The sequence below is a fragment of the Oncorhynchus kisutch genome, linkage group LG15 (assembly GCF_002021735.2).
Source record: "Oncorhynchus kisutch isolate 150728-3 linkage group LG15, Okis_V2, whole genome shotgun sequence".
Classification (NCBI taxonomy): Eukaryota; Metazoa; Chordata; class Actinopteri; order Salmoniformes; family Salmonidae; genus Oncorhynchus; species Oncorhynchus kisutch.
In genome coordinates, this window is record NC_034188.2 from 57,405,731 (window position 1) to 57,419,051 (window position 13,321).

General features: G+C 41.6%; 1 protein-coding gene across 1 annotated transcript; it reads right to left on the reverse strand.

Annotated features, from left to right (window-relative positions):
• Positions 1–1,505: 1,505 nt before the first annotated feature.
• On the reverse strand, positions 1,506–10,144 carry LOC109905556 (eukaryotic translation initiation factor 3 subunit K). Its single transcript, XM_020502985.2, has 8 exons — positions 9,519–10,144; positions 8,803–8,901; positions 6,090–6,210; positions 3,862–3,939; positions 3,341–3,407; positions 3,170–3,247; positions 2,907–3,032; positions 1,506–1,651 (listed from the first exon to the last, which is right to left on the reverse strand). The coding sequence occupies exons 1-8, from the start codon at positions 9,728–9,730 to the stop codon at positions 1,620–1,622; spliced, it is 813 nt and encodes a 270-aa protein (XP_020358574.2). The 5' UTR covers positions 9,731–10,144; the 3' UTR covers positions 1,506–1,619.
• Between the last annotated feature and the right edge of the window lie 3,177 nt (positions 10,145–13,321).

Below are 13,321 nucleotides of genomic sequence, written 5' to 3' on the forward strand. Positions count from 1 at the left end.
GCAAAAATATATCACTCAGTGTTTTGTGATTATACATAACACAGTATGTCCAATGGTTTGATTCATACACTTATGTAAGAAATAGGTTTCCATTTAAATAGAGTATTTCCATTAATGAATTAGTCTATTTTTTCAGCTTTAACTGTTATAACAATGTCATACTGAGATCTTCCGTTGTTGCCTCCGCTGAACCTATCCGAGACCGGAGTCATTACTGTCGCAATTATTTCTGTATGCCCTTACAAAACTAATAACCTGTGTTGTAGAGTTAAAACGGTGTGCAACGAAATCCTACAACTTTATCCACTTTTCCAGGAGTTACCGTTAACTTTTCTATCCATGAACAAATGTACCTTGTCAAATGGCCATACCCTTAATACTGCACAGTAGCTCACCTGTGCAGCTTCCCAAAAGTTGAGTCGCTTACGTGCGCACTTCGCATTCCCATGATTAAGTTATTGCATGATACCCAAGTCATAAACACTAAACAAAATTATAAACACAACATGTAAAGTGTTGTACCCATGTTTCATGAGCTGAAATAAAAGATCCCAGAAATGTTTCACATGCACAAAATGCTTATTTCTAAGAGTTTGAGCACAAATTTGTTTACATCCTATTAGTGAAAATTTCCTATTTAACAAGATAATTGATCCAGACAGTTGTGGCATATCAAGAAGCTGATTAAACAGCATGATCATTACACAGGCACACCTTGTGCTGGGGACATTAAAAGACCACTCCAAAATGTGCAGTTGTCACAACACAATGCCACAGATGTCGAGTTGAGGGTGCGTGCAATTTGCATGCTGACTGCAGGAAGTCCACCAGAGGCGTTGTCAGAGAATTGAATATTTGTTTTTCTACCATAAGCCACCTCCCAACATCCTTTTAAAGAATGTGGCAGTACGGTCAACCGGCATCACAACCACTGAAGAGGAATGGGCCAACATTCCACAATCAACAGCCTGATCCACTCTACGCGAAGGAGATGTTGCGCTGCATGAGGGAAATGGTGGTCCCACCAGATACGGACAGGTTCTGATCCACGCCTCTACTTTGTTTTGTTTTAAGTATCTTTGACCAACACATCTGTATTCCCAGTCGTGAAACCTATAGATTAGGGCCTATTGAATTGATTTCAATTAACTGATGTCCTTATTTGAACTGTAACTCAGTAAAATCTTTGAAGTTGTTGCATTTATATTTTTTTCATAAATTAGACTAAGGAATGTTTTGTGTGAAGTTGTGACAAATGATAATTCGGCCTCGCATGCAAAAATGTAGATGATTTGTCACCACACTCAGAACAGGTGTGAAAAGGATACAGACAGTGTTAATTTACTGACATGCCAAGTCAAATATTAAATAGCACTCTCCTTAGGCACACCCACATCTTATCACAGGTTAAAACTTTTAAAAATACCATCCTGGAATGGACTTAAAAAGGTTAACATCACAGGGTAGTTCAATGTAGTCAGTGAAAAGATCAGCACACTTTGGGCCTGCGTATGAATGGATAACTAACATTTATTGTGAAACGCTGGTTTGTGATATATGTACTTCTGTCTGGTTGAATTTTGGTGCATTCGGAGTGTTTGTGCCGATGTGTCTGGATATCACTGAGATGTGGCCATGATGCTGGATACACCTGTGGAAGAGGGACAGAAACAAAGGAAGACAGGAGAGTAGAGTAAAGGGGGAAAGGAAGACAGGAGAGTAGAGTAAAGGGGGAAAGGAAGACAGGAGAGTAGAGTAAAGGGGGAAAGGAAGACAGTAGAGTAGAGTAAAGGGGGAAAGGAAGACAGTAGAGTAGAGTAAAGGGGGAAAGGAAGACAGTAGAGTAGAGTAAAGGGGGAAAGGAAGACAGTAGAGTAGAGTAAAGGGGGAAAGGAAGACAGTAGAGTAGAGTAAAGGGGGAAAGGAAGACAGTAGAGTAGAGTAAAGGGGGAAAGGAAGACAGTAGAGTAGAGTAAAGGGGGAAAGGAAGACAGTAGAGTAGAGTAAAGGGGGAAAGGAAGACAGTAGAGTAGAGTAAAGGGGGAAAGGAAGACAGTAGAGTAGAGTAAAGGGGGAAAGGAAGACAGTAGAGTAGAGTAAAGGGGGAAAGGAAGACAGTAGAGTAGAGTAAAGGGGGAAAGGAAGACAGTAGAGTAGAGTAAAGGGGGAAAGGAAGACAGTAGAGTAGAGTAAAGGGGGAAAGGAAGACAGTAGAGTAGAGTAAAGGGGGAAAGGAAGACAGTAGAGTAGAGTAAAGGGGGAAAGGAAGACAGTAGAGTAGAGTAAAGGGGGAAAGGAAGACAGTAGAGTAGAGTAAAGGGGGAAAGGAAGACAGTAGAGTAGAGTAAAGGGGGAAAGGAAGACAGTAGAGTAGAGTAAAGGGGGAAAGGAAGACAGTAGAGTAGAGTAAAGGGGGAAAGGAAGACAGTAGAGTAGAGTAAAGGGGGAAAGGAAGACAGTAGAGTAGAGTAAAGGGGGAAAGGAAGACAGTAGAGTAGAGTAAAGGGGGAAAGGAAGACAGTAGAGTAGAGTAAAGGGGGAAAGGAAGACAGTAGAGTAGAGTAAAGGGGGAAAGGAAGACAGTAGAGTAGAGTAAAGGGGGAAAGGAAGACAGTAGAGTAGAGTAAAGGGGGAAGGAAGACAGTAGAGTAGAGTAAAGGGGGAAAGGAAGACAGTAGAGTAGAGTAAAGGGGGAAAGGAAGACAGAGGAGAGCAGGAGAAAAAAAAAAAGGAAAGAATGTCAACAAAATTGTACTTCCATGAAAAGTCTTAGGTTACATAAAGCTACACTGACAAGGGGGAGAGGGTGGAAGGAAGTTGAACTTTGAAAATGTATGCTAAAAGTGACTACAGACAGACAAAGCGACGTCACTGGACACCAACAAACAAGACAAGGAAACACTCACTCTCAAAGTCAATCTTTTCAACAATGTTCTTGGGCTTGACACTCTCCTCCTGGTTAAAGATGAAGATCTGCCCTTCCTCGTTCTCCGTCCACCCGTACTTGCTCATCCACACCTTAACCTGTGTGTCTGTATGGGGATCAGGAAGTCAACTGAGCAGGGGGAAGTGGGATATGACTTAGATAATTAACACTGTAGTCACAAAGAAAGGAAATCAATAGGACAGCACTCTCCAAAAGATGTACATTTGAAATTAATGGCCTTACCAAGGGGGTCACCCAGCATCTCAGCCAGAAGTCGATGCTCAATGTTCTGGTATGTGATTCCAACCACATGGCAGATGACTGGAGAGAGCAGCAGTTAAACAAGCCATCATCACGTTAATTACAATATTATGCAGTCTGCAACTAAACTTGATTTCCAAATATTCTACTCACACTTGCGCACGGAGTCCTCAAAGCCTGTGATGCCGTCAATGAATTCCCTGTTCTCCTCCAGACTGGACTGAGTGACAGACAAAGGAATGAGTACCATACAATCAGAACTGGAGGTCACATTTCATATAGATGTAATGAAGTCAGGATAGGGGTTGTCTATTAGCACAGCCATCCATTTCCAGTTCAAGTCAATGTACAGTCATGCTTGAACCTCAACATTCAGATTGGAACTGCTCCATGGGTCAGCAGGGTAGCCTAGTGGTTAGAGCGTTGGACTAGTAACCAAAAGGTTGCAAGTTCGAATCCCCGAGCTGACAAGGTACAAAATAGGTTTTTCCGCCCCTGAACAGGCTGTTCCTAGGTAGTCATTAATATTTTCAATTTGTTCTTAACTGACTTGCCTAGTTAAATAAAGGTAAAAGGATATGATCCCAAAAATGATCTAACAATGACTGGAAAGTTGAGTGAAATGAGCAGGGCAAAAGGCTGGTTAAACAAAAAGGGATATGTATTGTGTATACCCAGAAGGATTGGAAATGGCAGGTCTCCAGGAGGTTCCCCAGGTACAGGATCTGCCTAATGGGGCGCTCCTCCTGCTGCTTCACGCTAGTCAAGGAAAGCGCAAACTGGCCACATAAGACTGATGTCCACACCATTACTTCAACACAAACCCCAGGAATCAACCAAAACAAAATATAGGCTTGGGCGGTATACAAATTGCCATACTTTCATATTGACCTTGTGCACTTCTCTAATACCAGCACTGAACACAAGGGGTTCTATTTTCAAACCCCAATGAGCCTTTGTAAATCGGGAGGATAGCAATGATAAGTACATGTAATATCCCATAGATAACGCTAATGAGTGCTTTGCAAACATTTTATACTTTAAAAAAACAGATGGCACTGTGATAGACTGCATTCAATTTGCTGAGTAGAGTGTTAGAGGCTATTTTGTAAATGACATTGCTGAAGTCAAGGATCGGCAGGATAGTCAGTTTTACGAGGATATGTTTGCCAGCATGCGTGAAGGAGGCTTCGTTGCGAAATAGGAAGCCGATTCTAGATTTAATTTTGGATTAGAGATGCTTAATGGGTGTCAGGAGAGTTTACAGTCTATCCAGACACCTAGGTATTGGAAGTTGTCCACATATTCTAGGTCAAAACCGTCCAGAGTAGTGATACTAGTCGGGCAGGAGGGTGCGGGCAGCGATCGGCTGTAGAGCATGCACTTAGTTTTACTAGCATTTAAAAGCAGTTGGAGGCCAAGGAAGGAGTGTTGTATGGCGCTGAAGCTTGTTTGGAGGTTTGTTAGCACAGTGTCCAAAGAAGGGCCAGATGTATACAGATTGGTGTCGTTTGCATAGAGGTGGAGCAGAGAATCACCAGCAGCAAGAGCGACATCATTGATATATACAGAGAAAAGAGTCGGCCCGAGAATTGAACCCTGTGGCACCCACATAGACTGCCAGAGGTCTGGACAACAGGCCCTCCGATTTGACACACTGAACTCTTTCTGAGAAGTAGTTGGTGAACCAGGCGAGGCAGTCATTTGAGAAACCAAGCTAGTTAGCTGGATAGCTTCTGAAGGGGGGTTCCGGTTCTCAAGTATAAAAATAGCAGATCCGTACCACATTGTGTGAGGCGGGTTGCAGGAGTGTATGTTCAGTCCGTAGATGGAAATTGAGATTATAAATACATACACACGGGACAAGACAATCAAGACAGACATCCCACAGCGATGCCATCTTGGAACAGTCTCTGATCTAAAGTATTTGCAGGACAGACATCCCAGCTCATAAAGTTATACAAGCAACAAAAAAAGCGACAGTTTTTTTGCACGCACAAAACAAATATTGACAGCAAGGCTCTTGATCCAGGAGGGGATTATCTGCTGTTACCAAACAAAATCAACTTAGCTAACTAGCTTTTTTTATATTGAATTTATTTACCCTAATTTAACTAGGCAAATCTGTTAAGAACAAATTCTTATTTACACCGGACGACGCTGGGCCAATTGTGTGCCGCCCTTTTGGACTCCCAATCATGGCCGGCTGTGATACAGCCTGGAATCGAACCATGGTCTGTAGTGACGCCTCTAGCACGGAGATGCAGTGCCTTAGACCGCTGCGCAACTCGGAAGCCCAAGTTAATAAACCAAATGCACAACTAGAACATTTAGCACATTTTAGACAGTTAACTTAATAGTTAAGATATCTAGCTAGCAAACATGTAGTTGTGAATTCCATACTGTAACTAGATCAGCTGTCGCATGCTGTACAACTGCAATTGACTCTCAAGGCTCTGGTCCCTCATCATTGTGTAATTGCAAAACAAACACCACGACTGGGGACTACCGGTAAGTTTCATAACTAAAACTTGACAGGTGACATGAAGAACACAATCTTCTTTATCTCCTAACGTATTGCACAAGTTGACCGCAAGTATTTACTTAAAAAGTAGCTACAAATATTAAAATAAAACATTTCAAAATAAATAGTTAACAGCATTTAAAAAAACATACCGTAGCCATTTCCAAATACTCTAGGAATACAGTATACCTTAACCCATTGTGCCTAGGCCGTCATTTTAAATATCAATTTGTTCTTAACTGACTTGCCTAGTTAAATAAAATACTGCCTAAGCCTAAAAGATTGTCAATGTTTTTAATGACAGGGAGTACAGAAGTGGACAAATTGTACTTGTTGCAGGATTATACTACTAGATTATACTGAGCACCAAAAGGATACGTGTGTCTGGTCAATCATGCACTTGCACAGAGTAAAGTCTGTGTGTGGTAAGTTGGTCAGGGCCTTGAGCAGAATCTGCGACGTCACTGTGACCTGGAAGTAGGCAGGGTTGAACTGGTACCTGCAGGAACAAGAACAGCATATCTTACTGATATAGCCATGAGTGGTGTTCTGCTAGCCCAAGAATCATAGTTACTGGCTCTGGCAGCCAAAATACATGTGAATCAGTTCTCAATTACAATAATGTTCTAGAAACAAAGCCCTATGCCTTCATATATATCAAAATAATTTCACAAATGCTAAAATACACACTTACTGTACTCTGCCTCTTGAAGCTAGGGGGGGCACTATTTTTATTTTTGGAAAAATAACATTCCCAAAGTAAACTGCCTATTTCTCAGGACCAGATGCTAGAATATGCATATAATTGACAGCTTAGGATAGAAAAAAACTCTAAAGTTTCCAAAACTGTAAAAATATTGTCTGTGAGTATAACAGAACTGATATTGCAGGCGAGAGCCTGAGAAAAATCCAATCAGGAAGTGACTCTTATTTTGAAACCCCTGTCTTTCTATGCATCCCTATTGCCCATTGAAAGGGATATCAACCAGATTCCTTTTTCTGTGGCTTCCCTAAGGCGTCTACAGCCTTTAGACGTAGTTTCAGGCCTTTATTTTGAAGAATGAGCGTAAACATCCACATTGCATAAGTGGTCAGTTGTTGGCTCTGTGTGATTTTTGCGCAAAACAGAGAGGTAGCCATTTTTCCTCCCGGTCCTAGTGAAAAGCCAACTGTCCCGGTTGATATATTATCGAATAGATATTTGAAAAACACCTTGAGGATTGATTATAAAAAACGTTTGCCATGTTTGTCGATAATATGGATATAATTTGGAATTTGACTGCATTGTCGTGACCGCTATTTCCGGTGGATTCCTAGGCATAACGCATCAAACTAACGGAGGTATTTGGATATAAAAATATCTTTATGGAACATCTGCTGTCTAACTGGGAGTCTCGTGAGTGAAAACATCCGAAGCTCAAAGGTAAACGATTAATTTGATTGCTTTTCTGATTTGTGACCAAGTTACCTGCCGCTAGGTGTACATAATGTTTTGTTAGTATATCGATAAACTTAAACGCTTGTATTGTTTTCACTGTAAAGCATCATTTCAAAATCTGAGACGACAGGGTGATTAACACAGCTTAACCTTTTGTTTCGCTATATTTCACGTGTGATTTCATGAATATGAATATTTTCTAGTAAGATTGTTTGACCGTTGCGCTATGCTATTTAGCGTAGTTGATGACAATTATCCCGGATCCGGGATGGTGGTTCCAAGAGGTTAAGCTACTTTATCACAGTAGCAGCCAACATTATTTTTCAGTTACAAAACGTTTCTGCCGGACTTCTTCAGTTACACACAGGTGTTGGGAGCATGCTAGATAGTAGGGATGCGCATCTCTCCTTACAAGCATGATTCAATACACATCTAAATGCATGCGCTCCGACGCAGGAACAATACTTTACATTTGAACCGATTGTGAGATTTGATTAGTGGAACGGGAAGCGATGCACTAACAAATATTGCATGAACACATTCATTTTCCATTCTAAATTAATATGGAGCTCAGGAATTAGATCTCTGACCTGACTCTTCTGAGAAGCCCTGTGTGTGTGTGAAATGTAGTGTGTGAGCTGAGCCATAAGGCAGACCGAGCAGCTACCACTGTTCCTGTAAAAATTAACCCCAAATGCACTGACTGTTTCACTATTTCATACGGTGAACCTGGCAATCGAAAAGCCCCAATCAACAGTTAGATGCGTGAGCAGTTGTGTCCACTCCTTTACCCTACACAGCTCCACTGGTAAATCACAATTTTCTACAGCTTATTTAGTAACAACGACCCAGAAAATTACATTAGTTGTCAAATTAATAAAGCTTATGATTTAATATTGCGAAAAGCCTTTTTACAAAAATCTGAATGCTGAAGGTGACTCGGAGATGTAGTCTACGAATATTAGCACAGTGTAAAACCAGCTCAGCAGGTGCGTCTCTCGCACTGTATACAGTTATATGCCTTGTAAGATCAATGTCATACACGCCTAACAGTTTGATAGGTTGAAGGAGAGGACGCATCAAATCAGTCACAACAGATTCGAGGATTTTGGGAATAAGGCATTTTTTATTTGAATCGGGTTTCTTGCCGATGGATGTTCCATTTGGATCGATTTGGGCCCCCGCAGACTGATGCACTCGCATCTTAAACATTTGAACCGGCGACTTATTATTATCAGTGTACCGTTACATCACTACTAGATAGCTAATTAGCACAGGTGGTCAACCTCTGTCTTGTGAAAACACGCAATGTTATATGGAGATATGGTCATGTGGGAAACCTATCAAGGTGTATCAATTTAACATTTTGGTTTTTGAAAATTATTTCTTGTTGATATGAAATATAAGTTCCTTATGCTTCCAAAACCGTGACGAAACGACGCCTGCTCATTTTCTTATTGAGCGCAGGGGCTCTTTTTAACAAAACTCCCCTGTACAGAAGAAGCCTTTGTCCAATGACTCTTGTGTAATGGAACTGAGAGTCATGATCAAGGGCTACCTACAAACTAGCAAGAAAATGGAACTACATAAGTTAACTATTTTTTACAGGCTTAACCAATGTGACAGTAGTCAGTCAGCGGTAGGGTGACTCACAATTTGAGAATAGCCAAATTGGCCTCTAGGTCGTAGGCATTTTCTTTAACTTGTGTTTCCACGTAGCGTTCCAATGTTGCCAGGTTCTCTGGGTTGTATCTGAAAGAGATCATAAACAATGTAACATTAAGGGCATGTGTAAAATTGTAACTTTAGTCCGTCCCCTCGCACCTACCCGGGCTCGAACCAGGGACCATCTGCACACAGACATTTCACCCTCGAAGCATCGTTACCCATCGCTCCACAAAAGGGGAACTTCAAGGTCTCAAAGAGACTGACATCACCGATTGAAACGATATTAGCGCGCACCACCGCTAACTAGCTCGCCATTTCACATCGGTTAAACATGAATTCAGATAGCCGACACAGCTAGCTAACTACTTAAACTACAACAAGGTGTGCAAAAACTTGCAGTGATACAATCAATCTGCCTTACAACCAACCAGCTGTCAAAGGATGTTGTTGTGCAGTTAAACGTTTCCTTAAAGTTTACCGGTACAAGCAGTTGTACCTTGCTAGCTAACGTGTACAAGTAACATTAGGTAAACCAAAGGTTTGTGACATCTGCACGTCGTTAGATATGTCTAATAAATTAAACAGAACCAACTTTCTGCATAATTTCAAACAATCACATGTTGCTAGCATTACGTAGCAGCAGGCAGGTAGCAGACTGAATGGCCTAGCTAAGCTAGTAATTATCAAACAAGTCTCCATACCTATCAATTCCTCGTAAGAGCTTTCCCACGTTAGCTCTCATCTGCTCGAATGATGCCGCCATTTGGTCCAAACTCTTATTGCGGTCTTTTTGATTGTAAAATCTAAGACATCCGCACGTGGACCGAAAAGAGAGCGCGCGGAGGGAGAAAAAGACGGAAAGGGCTGTGGTGACGTGACCGGGAAGTTGGATTACTGACGGACCACAGGACATGTCTCTGAAACATGCATTGGAGACAGCCTAATTCAACAGATCAGTATGTTTCATTTGTGAGCATATAGACGAATGGCTAAATATATGCACTATATTATAATCGACAAACGTTTCGAATGGCGTGAATGTACCGAGGAGCGTAAACGTGATGGAACCACATTGGTTCAAATGACTTTGGTTCCTACACAAACAAAATGATAGATGCATGGTAATTTTACTGCCTTCTATTGTTGTGATGGAGTATGAACTGGGAAGATAAATATGTTGGTTGCTGTAAAGTCAGTAGATCTATTATTGTTTTCACATTGTAATATGCTCTATAGTTAAAGTTGTGGTAATTAGCGAACTAATTTACCCCTAGAGCAGGGATCAGCAACTAGATTCATCCGCGGGCCGATTTTCTTCTTGAGCGAATGGTGTGGGGGTCCGGAACATAAATCATTTGTAGACTGCAATTTGACCGCAATAATCCCAAACATATATTTGACAAAAACATAATTACGATCACATGTTGCTCTCTATTTTGCGTGAAAATACTTGGGAACATATTTCCAAAATTAATGGACCTCACTTTACAGAAATGCTTTGTCGAGATCGGCGTGGAAGAACCTCAACCCCATCGAACACCTTTGGGATGAATTGGAACTCCGACTACGAGCCAGGCCTAATCACCCAACATCAGTGCCCGTCCTCACTAATGCTCTTGTGGCTGAATGGAATTGAGTGGAAAGCCTTCCCAGAAGAGTGGAGGCTGTTATAGCAGCAAAAGGGGACCAACTCCATATTAATGCCCATGATTTTGAAATGAGATGTTCGACGAGCATACTTTAGTGTATGTCTAACACCAGTGGGTGTTTGTGCTATGGCTTTTGACAGACACACTGTGGGCTTGCTTGTATGATCAGACAGGGGGTGGCAAAGACCAGGCAGGGGGCGGGGTGTTAAATGTCATACTTTTCTATATTTATGATATGTGACAACTAATGCAAAATGTGTGCACTCACTCATCTACAACACAATAGTTAATTGAACGGTTACCTGGACTACAGTGCATTCTGAAAATATTCAGAACCCTTCTCTTTTTCTACATTTTGTTACATTACAGCCTTATTCTAAAATTGATTAAATAAAAATAAAATCTTCATCAATCTACACATAATACCCCATAGTGACAAAGCGAAAACAGGTTGACATTTTTGCAAATGTATATTAAAAAAAAACACCTTATTCACATAAGTATTCATACCCTTTGCTATGAGATTCGAAATTGAGCTCAGGTGCATCCTGTTTCCATTGATCATCCTTGAGATGTTTCTACAACTTGATTGGAGAACACCTGTAAATTCAATTGATTGGACATGATTTTGAAAGGCACACATCTGTCTATATAAGGTTCTACAGTTGACAGTGTACGTCAGAGCGAAAACCAAGCCATGAGGTTGAAGGAATTGTCCGTAGAGTGCTGAGACACAGAGCTGAGAAAGGGTACCAAAAATATTCTGCAGAATGTCCAGGCTCTGGCTGGGCCACTCAAGGACATTGAGAGACTTGTCCCGAAGCCACTCCTGCGTTGTCTTGGATGTGTGCTTAGGGTCGTTGTCCTGTTAGAAGGTGAACCTTCACCCCAGTCTGGTGTCCTGAGTGTTCTGGATCTGGTTTTCATCAAGGATCTCTGTACTTTGCTCCGTTCATCTTTCCCTCGATCCTAGCTACTTTCCCAGTCCCTGCCACTGAAATACGTTCTCCACAGCATGATACTGCCACCATCATGTTTCAACGTAGGGATGATGGCAGGTTTCCTCCAGGCGTGACGCTTGGCATTTAGGTCAAAGAGATCAATCTTGGTTTCATCAGACCAGAGAATCTTGTTTCTCATGGTCTGAGAGTCCTTCAGGTGCCTTTTGGCAAACTCCAAGCTGGCTGTCATGTGCCTTTTTACTGAGTAGCTTCCGTCTGGCCACTGTCATATAGGCCTGATTGGTGGAGTGCTGTAGAGATGGTTGTTCTGGAAGGTTCTCCCATCTCCACAGAGGAACTCTAGACCTCTGTCAGAGTGCGTTTCGGGTTCTTGGTCACCTCCTTGACCAAGCCTCTTCTCCCCCGATTTCTCAGTTTGGCCAGGCCCGCCAGCTCTAAATTGAGTCTTTGTGGTTCCAAACTTCTTCCAATTAAGAATGATTGAGGCCACTGTTCTTGGGGACCTTCAATGCTGCAGAAATGTTTTGGTATCCTTCCCAGATCTGTGCCTCGACACAATCCTGGCTCAGAGTGCTACAAATACTTCCTTAGACCTCATACCCTGGTTTTCGCTCTGAAATGCACTGTCAACTGTGGGACCTTATATAGGCAGATGCGTGCCTTTCCAAATCATGGCCAATCAATTGAATTTACCACAGGTGGACTCAATGGAAACGATGCACCTGAGCTCAATTTCGAGTCTCATAGTAAAGGGTCTGAATACTTAAACTGAAATACCTTATTTACTTTTCATTTTGAATACATTTGCAGAATTTTCTAAAAAACCTCTGCTTTGTTATTATGGAGTATTGTGTGTAGATTGATGAGGACATGTTTTTATTTGGTCAATTTTAGAATAAGGCTGTAACAAAACAAAATGTGGAAAATGTTAAGGGGTCTGAGTACTTTCCAAATGCACTGTATACACACACTACACTGACACTCACACAAACCCACACACATTCACATGCTCTAAATACACACACAACACACAGGAATAACGATACCACACGCACACTTTCACATTCATCATAAGCTGCTGCTAGACTGTTCTTTATTCTTACTCTTATTATTATCTATCCTGATGCCTCGTCACTTTACCCTGCCTTCATGTACATACAGTGCCTTGCGAAAGTATTCGGCCCCCTTGAACTTTGCAACCTTTTGCCACATTTCAGGCTTCAAACAAAGATATAAAACTGTAGTTTTTGGGAAGAATCAACAACAAGTGGGACACAATCATGAAGTGGAACGAAATTTATTGGATATTTCAAACTTTTTTAACAAATCAAAACTGAAAAATTGGGCGTGCAAAATTATTCAGCCCCCTTAAGTTAATACTTTGTAGCGCCACCTTTTGCTGCGATTACAGCTGTAAGTCGCTTGGGGTATGTCTCTATCGTTTTGCACATCGAGAGACTGACATTTTTTCCCATTCCTCCTTGCAAAACAGCTCGAGCTCAGTGAGGTTGGATGGAGAGCATTTGTGAACAGCAGTTTTCAGTTCTTTCCACAGATTCTCGATTGGATTCAGGTCTGGACTTTGACTTGGCCATTCTAACACCTGGATATGTTTATTTTTGAACCATTCCATTGTAGATTTTGCTTTATGTTTTGGATCATTTTCTTGTTGGAAGACAAATCTCCGTCCCAGTCTCAGGTCTTTTGCAGACTCCATCAGGTTTTCTTCCAGAATGGTCCTGTATTTGGCTCCATCCATCTTCCCATCAATTTTAACCATCTTCCCTGTCCCTGCTGAAGAAAAGCAGGCCCAAACCATGATGCTGCCACCACCATGTTTGACAGTGGGGATGGTGTGTGTTCAGGGTGATGAGCTGTGTTGCTTTTACGCCA

What these genes read in the sequence shown, in the direction of transcription:
- LOC109905556 (XM_020502985.2), bottom strand. Translation starts at nt 9,730, where the DNA reads ATGTCCTGTGGTCCGTCAGTAATCCAACTTCCCGGTCACGTCACCACA. An exon ending in AATTTGGCTATTCTCAAATT is followed by an intron (nt 6,211 to 8,802) that starts GTGAGTCACCCT and finishes TTGTTCCTGCAG; the next exon opens with GTACCAGTTCAACCCTGCCT. An exon ending in GCATGATTGACCAGACACAC is followed by an intron (nt 3,940 to 6,089) that starts GTATCCTTTTGG and finishes ACTAGCGTGAAG; the next exon opens with CAGCAGGAGGAGCGCCCCAT.